The sequence below is a fragment of the Raphanus sativus genome, unplaced genomic scaffold (genome assembly GCF_000801105.2).
Source record: "Raphanus sativus cultivar WK10039 unplaced genomic scaffold, ASM80110v3 Scaffold4231, whole genome shotgun sequence".
NCBI lineage: Eukaryota > Viridiplantae > Streptophyta > Magnoliopsida > Brassicales > Brassicaceae > Raphanus > Raphanus sativus.
Window position 1 is genome coordinate 1 of NW_026619533.1, and position 7950 is coordinate 7950.

Here is a 7950-nt window from a genome sequence, read left to right on the forward strand (position 1 = left end):
GAAATTAATCGTTTGATTTTTCAATCTCTTTTTGTTTCTTCATTTCCAATAATACTCTAAAAATACTGAGTATCATTTAAAAACAAATCTAACGCAAAATAGCATGCGCTATTTGTGTGATGTATGATTTTTAGTTATGACTAAATTAAAGAAAAAAAAATATTTTCCAAAGTAAACTTACATTGAACTACAGTTTTTTAAAATATATATTTATTGTTCATGATATAAATTACAGTTTCAAACTTGAATTATCTTGGGAAATTGATAGTCATCTCGATCTAAAACATGTAGAACAGAACATGGTAGGAAACGTATTTTATTATTACGTTAATTGGTTTTTGTGGGATGCATCTTTTAATATTCCCATTAATATTTGTGTCTGTCACATGGATGAATTGATAGTGGATCTATTAATAATTTAATTACGAATTTATTGCGTTACAGGAACATATATATATTTATTAATACTTTCCCCTGGCAAAAAAGAAGATCGCATATTCACAATCTTCACGTCTCCCCTTTACAACGAGAGGTCAAATATTGTGCCGACATGGATCATCATCAAGAATCGAATTCTCTAAAACAACTCGTCCCTCTATCTTCTTCTCCTTTCTTGTCAACCTTCAAGATCAAGAAACATATATTCGTCGGAATCTCTCTTCTCATCAGTTTCTTGATATTCTCCGTTACCGTCGTGGATCTTGTCGGCATCAAGCCTCATCTCTGTTTTGGATTCTTATCTTCTTCATCGACGAAGGAACGGAGAGATGACGACGTATGCGACTATTCGTACGGAAAATGGGTTCGTAGCCGACAACGTGGCGTGGACGGAACCTCTTATGGAGAAGAGTGTCGGTTTCTGGATCCTGGGTTTCGTTGTCTGAATAATGGAAGAAAAAATTCTGGTTTCCGACAATGGCGATGGCAACCACACGGTTGCGATCTTCCACGGTATGTTGTCACACTCTTTATGTAATTTTTGCTTGGGACTTAAGGTATCGATTGGTGTGGATGAAAACAAACATCTAGGGTTACAAGCAATTCATTGATTGATTCATTAGTTTTGAACTTACAATGCAATGCTTCTAAAAGTACAAACCTAATTATATCCAAAAGTTGTCATAATGGATTATAACTTTTAGGGACAAAACTAGAAGTTGAACTGAGTTGTATCAAAATGATAAATTCATTTTTATTTTTATTTTTTGTATCAAAATTCATTTTTATTTAAAAGTAAAATTTAAAGAGTTAAAAATACAAAATTATTGAACTTGTTATTTTGAATTATACTGTAAACTCAAATTTTCTTGAAAATATTTGGTGTCGCCAATTTAATGAGATTTCTAATGATCTTAGTGTTTTGGTAGATAAATCTTCAAATCTTATAGTTTTAGATAGAATTTTACAGTGTCCTAACTAAAATCTAGTAAAAGTTCACCTAAAATCATCTAAACACTCATTAAAAACTATATCATTCTAAATACTTTCAAATACTCATTGAATCTACTTTAAAGATTATCTAATATGCACCTAAAAGGTCACAAGTTCAAGACTCGTTCAGATAAATTTACAATCTATAATAAGAGTTAACATAACATGATATAAACTTTATCCTTGTATGAACCTACCAGAACCTCCTAGTTATTTTTTAAAATTAAATAGTACAAACCATTTTCATAGAAAAAAACACTAATAAAACTTTGCTCACTTTAATTTTCTAAAATTACTTTACATTGCTTTGATTTAAAGGTTAAGACTTTTAGACTTTTAGACTTTTAGACCTTTGGATTTGAATCTGGCGCCAATCTAGTTCAATATTTTTACTTTATTTTTCTCACCACGATGACTTGGTTCATGTGGTCTGAAACTATTATAGATTCAACGCAAGTGATCTTCTGGAGAGGAGTCGGAACGGGAGGATAGTGTTCGTCGGAGATTCCATAGGAAGAAACCAATGGGAATCACTTTTATGTATGCTTTCACAAGCTGTGTCTAATCAATCTGAGATATATGAAGTTAATGGTAACCCTATAAGCAAGCACAAGGGTTTCCTCTCGATGCGGTTTCCAGAACATAACCTAACGGTCGAGTATCATAGAACACCGTTTCTTGTCGTGGTTGCTAGGCCACCTGAGAACTCAACGGAGGAGGTCAAGATGACTGTTAGAGTTGATGAGTTCAACTGGCAGTCGAAAAGATGGGTCGGGTCTGATGTTCTGGTCTTCAACACAGGACATTGGTGGAACGAAGACAAAACCTTTAACATGTAAGAATGAAACATGAAATTTTGAGGGCTATAGATAAATATTTATTAAGAGTTTATATAATTTGTTTTTACATTTTTTTTTTTAAAATTGGGGTTATAGACTAGTTTATGCTTATGACCGGCCCTTCAAAGGTGATGGATGAGTTCTCTTACAGTGTTTTGTTGTTGTTGATGCAGAGGTTGCTATTTTCAGGAGGGAGGCAAACTGAACAAGACAATTGGAGTAATGGAGGGGTTTAAGAAATCTTTAAAGACATGGAAGTCATGGGTTTTAGAGAGACTAGATTCTGAGAGTAGTTATGTCTTCTTCAGAAGCTTCTCTCCTGTGCATTACAGGTCTGTTTTTTCACAACAATCTATGAGGATTAATCATCAGACAAGAGTCTAAAGCTTTTTTGGGTTGTTGCAGGAATGGGACATGGAACTTGGGTGGGTTGTGTGATGCAGATACAGAGCCAGAGACTGATATGAAGAAGGTGGAACCTGACCCAATCCAAAACAACTATGTCTCTGAAGTAATAAAAGAAATGAGAAATGAAAATAGCAAGGTTAAGTTTCTGAACATTACATATCTGACCGAGTTCAGGAAAGATGCTCATCCTTCACGGTATAGAGAACCGGGAACTCCTGAAGATGCTCCTCAAGATTGTAGTCACTGGTGCTTACCTGGTGTACCTGACACATGGAATGAGATTCTATATGCACAGCTGTTGGCAATGAATTACACAACAAAATGAAAACAGGTACAAGTATATAACGCTTCTTCTTTCTAGTCACATGCTACTTCCTCATGCCTTCTAGGTGCTCAGTTCCATGGCCTGGTGGCACTGTGGTACATATCTTTGAATTGCAGCTGGCATAGCTGTGAATGAGAAAGTTAACGCTGCAGAGGGTTAGCTTCACAGTTTTGTACAAAGAAACTAATTATAAAGGTGTAGCTTGTAGTAGTTCAGAAAAAGTGTATACCATTATATGAATAGCATAAAAGTGAACACAGACTTGTCTGTAAAGTTTATTTTTGAGTTATAATAAGATTATTGTGGAAGATGATATTTGAGAAAATCATTTTTTTTTCTTTCACAAAAGCAGAGCTACAATCCACACTTTCATTGTCCTTTTGGAAAAAAAAGATTAATACAACATACACAAGGCAAGATGAGTAATTACACACGACATACGTACAATAGTTTTAATTTTACAGTAATGAACACATATCAAGAAGGGTGTTGATTAGTGTCTTTTGAGAGCGACACCAGAGAGGACAACGAGGATGGTGAAGAAGACAACGGCTACAAAGGAGGAGACGACAGCTCCGCTGCTTTTCAGACAGAAGTCACCAAACTGTTGGCAAATGGGGAGCCAGTTAGTGTTCTGGTTCCCATTGTGTGCTAGATACGATATCGCTGTCGCCGATGATGCAGCCGCCATGTTAAACGCCAAGGCCGCCTGATTTATTCACATATATTTTAGTTAGCAATTCATTCAAAATGAGAGTTAGTTGTTATATAATCTTTTAGGACTAAGCACAAGAATGAAGAAATCATTTAGTTTTTACCATTTTCTAAACAAAAACATAATTTATCTATCATATACAAGAGATCATATAACATAGTTTTTTTAAATAAACTTTATATTGAAAAAATACCATCTGTTTAGAACAAAAGTAATCTTCCAACATGTCAAAGTATTAGAAAACAGAGGCATAGGTTTTGAGTATGTACAGTGTCAAGAACGAGCAAGAGGAGCCTTGGAGCAGTGGCGAGAGGACGAACGATGGTAACGACAGAGATAGGAAGAGACAGGACGAGATATCCTGAAACTATGGACATGGCAATCACAAAGAACCTGAAGACAACAACACATGACATAATTAGGTGACTTAAGGCACAAGTAAACAGTATTATTGATTAGATACATCAATAAACTCGTAACTGGAAAGTTGGTATATCGTCGTAGCCAGCTTGGAACTGCAAGAACTGTGTAAAGAAAGGAAGAGTCTCGTCGCTTGTAAACATGGTTCCAGCTGCTACTGATGCTGCAACAATGGCAGCTAAACGGAGGAGGAAGTCGAAGATCGAGAGACCTCTCTTGTATCCACCTGAGCCACTAGTAGTATGGTCTTTAGCCACACCGATTAGAGGAGCTTTTCCTTTCATTGCTGAGCTTGATTCTGCAGGGACATCAATAATGGTTGATTCGTTCTTCATCTTTCTTGAGACCAGCTAGTGTTTTGTGTTGCTTTGAAAAAGGAGAATCAATATAGAATGTTTGATGTGCTTTGGTGGTGAAGAAAAGGAACAAGAGTAGAGCTTTTATAGGACTTTTTAGGGTTTTGGTGGAATGAAATGGAGCAGATGAAGTTGGAATTGAAGAGCAGTTGCTTGCTTCACACTAATTAATTCAAGAGATATGGAGTTGGCAGACATAAGTAAATAATTATACAAGTCAAAAGTCTAGACTTTAACTAAATAATACTCTGTTTTAATAATTTATGGTCTTCTTCACTTGTCTGTCTCCTTTCTCTACCCAACAAGGAATATGCCAATTATTTTGGCTATAGAACTATCATTATCAAACACATGAAAACAAGCATCCAAAGAAGCCTTAAAACCCTAATTAATACAACAGTTTGATCTCTCAGATGAGAAGAAAAACTCCAAATCCACTTCCACATAGACTTGCCAAGAATCATTATAAAGCTAAACTAACAATACTATTCTTTTTTTACTAACACAAGCAGTAATCTAAAAGTCTATTCCTATAGTGTCATGGAAGGAAAAAGATCTCATGGACTCTCTCTTTCACACCTTTCACCCATACGGGTCCAGAATCTGCAAATGCATCAGTGTGCGCTTAAGTTCTATATAATCCCTCATTACACAGCAGCTCGGTATCTCTCTGTAATACTGTTCACTTTAACCAGTGGAGTCCATTTTCTTTGAGAGCTGCCAGGACTGGGTTGGTAAGGAAGAAGGAACAGGAGCAGAACCATTGGCCTTGAGCGAAGGAGTGGCTTCACCAGTGACGTTGAGTCTTGATGAGATTAAGGGGTCTTCTTGGACCTCTTTTTGCAGCTTTTCCATTCGCCTTAAGGACGGTACTTCACCTTTGCAGTAGCTTCTCCACATATTTCGGTATGCGGATTCAAGAGCAACAGCAAAGGAAGGACCGTTACAAACAGGAGATCCAGCCATTAGATCCCTGAGACTCATTCTCAGCTTTGAAAGAGACGTGACATCAGAAGCTAGATCAACAGATAACCGCACATACTCATCCTCATTTTTAGCAACCAGGCGTCCCAAACCTGAATCAAAGAAACGATCGCATAAGCTAAACGATGTCTCCAGTAATAACCAATTTCGGTACCGAGTGCTTACCAACTTTACTGAGAAGACTGACACCAACGTTATGAGCATGTACTGAACCAGCCATAGTAACACATGGAACTCCCATGTAGAGAGATTCACAGGTTGTGGTAGTTCCAGCATAAGGGAATGTGTCCAAACTGCAATACAATGTAAATTCACACTCACAATTTCATATGTAAATCTATTTAGCGTTTTTTTTTTCAGTCAAATTACCTTATGTCCATTAAGGAGTAAGCTTGCATATGGTCGTGATTGAAAAGAATAAGCGGCAAAAGATCAACGCGCTTTGATTCTAACCCAAGCTGCTCCAGCGTCGTGAGAAACCTCTGCCTAATGCTGTCAGAGCAGAAAGGTTTGCATTTTACCACAAGGCGAGAGTTGGGAACTGCACAGAGTATCCTAGCCCATACTTGCAGCACCTTAGGAGTAATCTGATTGCAGACACACATATATAAAACCTTTAAAAGGGATACTATGGGAGGTTGTTTAGTGTGTATGATCCAAGGAAAAGTATATCTAACCTTTGCGAGATTGTTGAAGCTACCAAATGTGACAAAGCCATTGGAAAGAGCTGGTGTTGGACAAACAGGACCAGCCTCTGGTGATGGTGTATAACAAAGAAAACACTCCGGAAGCCTAACCAGCTCCTCGACCTGTCTGCAAGTAGATAAACACAAAAAGAAATAAAAAGGGATTCTATTTCGATCACTCTGAAACCATAGTACCATTTGTTATGAAACAAGAACGTACTTCTGTTTAGTGTCTAGTGGATCAGCCAACGAATCTGTAACTCTGTAATCAACAGTGGGCAAGCCCGTAGTATTTGGATAGCCGATCCAAGTAACCTGACAAGTTCAAGCAAAGTAAACTTGAAGTCTAAAATCACAAAAAAGAAAAAAAAGACATTGAGATAGTTTTATTAATCCTCTCACCTGAACAGGTGCTGGTCTGCAGGCCATGGTTCCCAGCTTGTTATTGGCTGTATGGCCAGTGAGTTCTACCAAAATGTCGATTTTGTCTTCTCGGACCATACTTGCAATCTTTTTCTCATCTATTCCGTATATATCTTTCCACACTCCACCTTTCTTCAACACTTTATCCCTAAACCTGAATGTTTTTGCGTCTGCCTGCAAATCCATGAGAGGGAAAGGAAATGAATTGCTTTGACATCTAAGGAGTATTTTCAAGAAAATTCATACCTTAACTACCGCTGAATAAACCACAACTCTATACTTTGTGTAATCATGGTGAGTGAGTGGGGCTTCAATGAAATAAGAAACTGAATGAGTGAAGAAGTCTGGGGAGATGTATCCGATGGTGATAGGTCGCTCTGGATCTTTGATATTATCCCAAGAAGTGTACTGTTGGTGTAATCTAGTGAAACGCCAACCCCAGTCTCTGTGTTCACAAGAGTTTCTCACTGTAAGTCCCATAAAAGCAACAGAACAGAAACCAAAGCTAGTCAAAATATATGTTCTAACCTGTGAGCCTCATACAGTTTGTCATCAAGTCCTTCATTTATGTAGTTCATGGCAAGCAATCGGTTCTGGCCAGCGTTGCGAGAATCTGGATCTATCTTAAGGCATTCCTCATAAGCATCAATAGCTGCGGTTATGTTTCCAGCGTCTCTGTAAAGAACACCTGCATTTGTATCGCACCATGAAGCTGGTTATAACAGAAACTAAACGACACTTAGGAACTCGTATATAACAGAAGAGAGAAACCAAACCTAAGTTGTTAAAAGCTTCTGCATAAGTGGGATTTGCAAGGATTGCCTTCTCAATCATGTCAGCAGCAGCATCCATTTTCCCCTGTAACATCAGAGGAATAAGCATTCTACTGACCCTATAGATTCTATTAAGAAAACTTTGAGCCACCGTTAATCTATATCAAACCTGGACTGTGTAGACGACACCAAGGTTGTTAAGCGACTGTGCGAAATTTGGTTTGATTGACAGAGCCATCTACAAAGGTTGGGAGTATTATTAGCCACAAAAGACAATGAAATAATCATGAAACGCTGCAGATTCAGCATAAATAGTACCTGATAACACTCCACAGCTTTATCAAGGTTGTCACGGTCCTTGTAGAGTACTCCCAAATTGTTGCAAGCCTCAGCACAATGTGGATTGAAGTGGAAAGCAAGCTCATAGAAGACAATTGCCTGCACAAAGAGAACACATGAAGACAGGAATATTTCATTATCTGGTTTTAATAACTGAGGAATCTTGTATTGATTAACGAGAACATGGAGAGAACGATGCAAATATACGTAGACATACACTAAGAACCAAACTTCAGTATTTCATCGCAGAA

The 7950-nt window shown here is 37.5% G+C and overlaps 3 protein-coding genes across 3 annotated transcripts; 1 reads left to right on the forward strand and 2 right to left on the reverse strand.

The window, feature by feature from the left end:
- The first annotated feature begins 512 nt into the window (after positions 1 to 512).
- On the forward strand, positions 513 to 3129 carry LOC108859237 (protein trichome birefringence-like 8). The gene is made up of 4 exons (XM_018633123.2): positions 513 to 951; positions 1877 to 2266; positions 2444 to 2602; positions 2676 to 3129. Exons 1-4 carry the CDS (start codon positions 551 to 553, stop codon positions 3001 to 3003), a joined length of 1278 nt encoding a protein of 425 aa, XP_018488625.1. The 5' UTR covers positions 513 to 550; the 3' UTR covers positions 3004 to 3129.
- A 367-nt stretch (positions 3130 to 3496) lies between these two features.
- LOC108860693 (casparian strip membrane protein 2-like) lies at positions 3497 to 4479 on the reverse strand. Its single transcript, XM_018634552.2, has 3 exons — positions 4199 to 4479; positions 3988 to 4111; positions 3497 to 3712 (listed from the first exon to the last, which is right to left on the reverse strand). Exons 1-3 carry the CDS (start codon positions 4471 to 4473, stop codon positions 3497 to 3499), a joined length of 615 nt encoding a protein of 204 aa, XP_018490054.1. The 5' UTR covers positions 4474 to 4479.
- A 321-nt stretch (positions 4480 to 4800) lies between these two features.
- Positions 4801 to 7798, reverse strand: LOC130507255 (probable UDP-N-acetylglucosamine--peptide N-acetylglucosaminyltransferase SPINDLY; the record flags this gene model as incomplete). Its single annotated transcript, XM_057001965.1, is given in 11 exon segments — positions 4801 to 5570; positions 5644 to 5771; positions 5848 to 6065; positions 6156 to 6291; positions 6385 to 6479; positions 6567 to 6761; positions 6834 to 7032; positions 7116 to 7275; positions 7364 to 7445; positions 7530 to 7598; positions 7679 to 7798. Coding segments are annotated over 11 exon segments (1791 nt in total), but the record flags the coding sequence as incomplete, so codon positions are not given.
- Positions 7799 to 7950: the final 152 nt, after the last annotated feature.

Coding starts and splice junctions, on each gene's coding strand:
- LOC108859237 (XM_018633123.2), top strand. CDS start 551: ATGGATCATCATCAAGAATCGAATTCTCTAAAACAACTCGTCCCTCTA. Junction 2,267..2,443: donor GAAGACAAAACCTTTAACAT/GTAAGAATGAAA, acceptor TTGTTGATGCAG/AGGTTGCTATTTTCAGGAGG. Junction 2,603..2,675: donor TTCTCTCCTGTGCATTACAG/GTCTGTTTTTTC, acceptor GGGTTGTTGCAG/GAATGGGACATGGAACTTGG.
- LOC108860693 (XM_018634552.2), bottom strand. CDS start 4,473: ATGAAGAACGAATCAACCATTATTGATGTCCCTGCAGAATCAAGCTCA. Junction 4,112..4,198: donor GACGATATACCAACTTTCCA/GTTACGAGTTTA, acceptor TGTTGTCTTCAG/GTTCTTTGTGATTGCCATGT. Junction 3,713..3,987: donor TCTTGCTCGTTCTTGACACT/GTACATACTCAA, acceptor TGAATAAATCAG/GCGGCCTTGGCGTTTAACAT.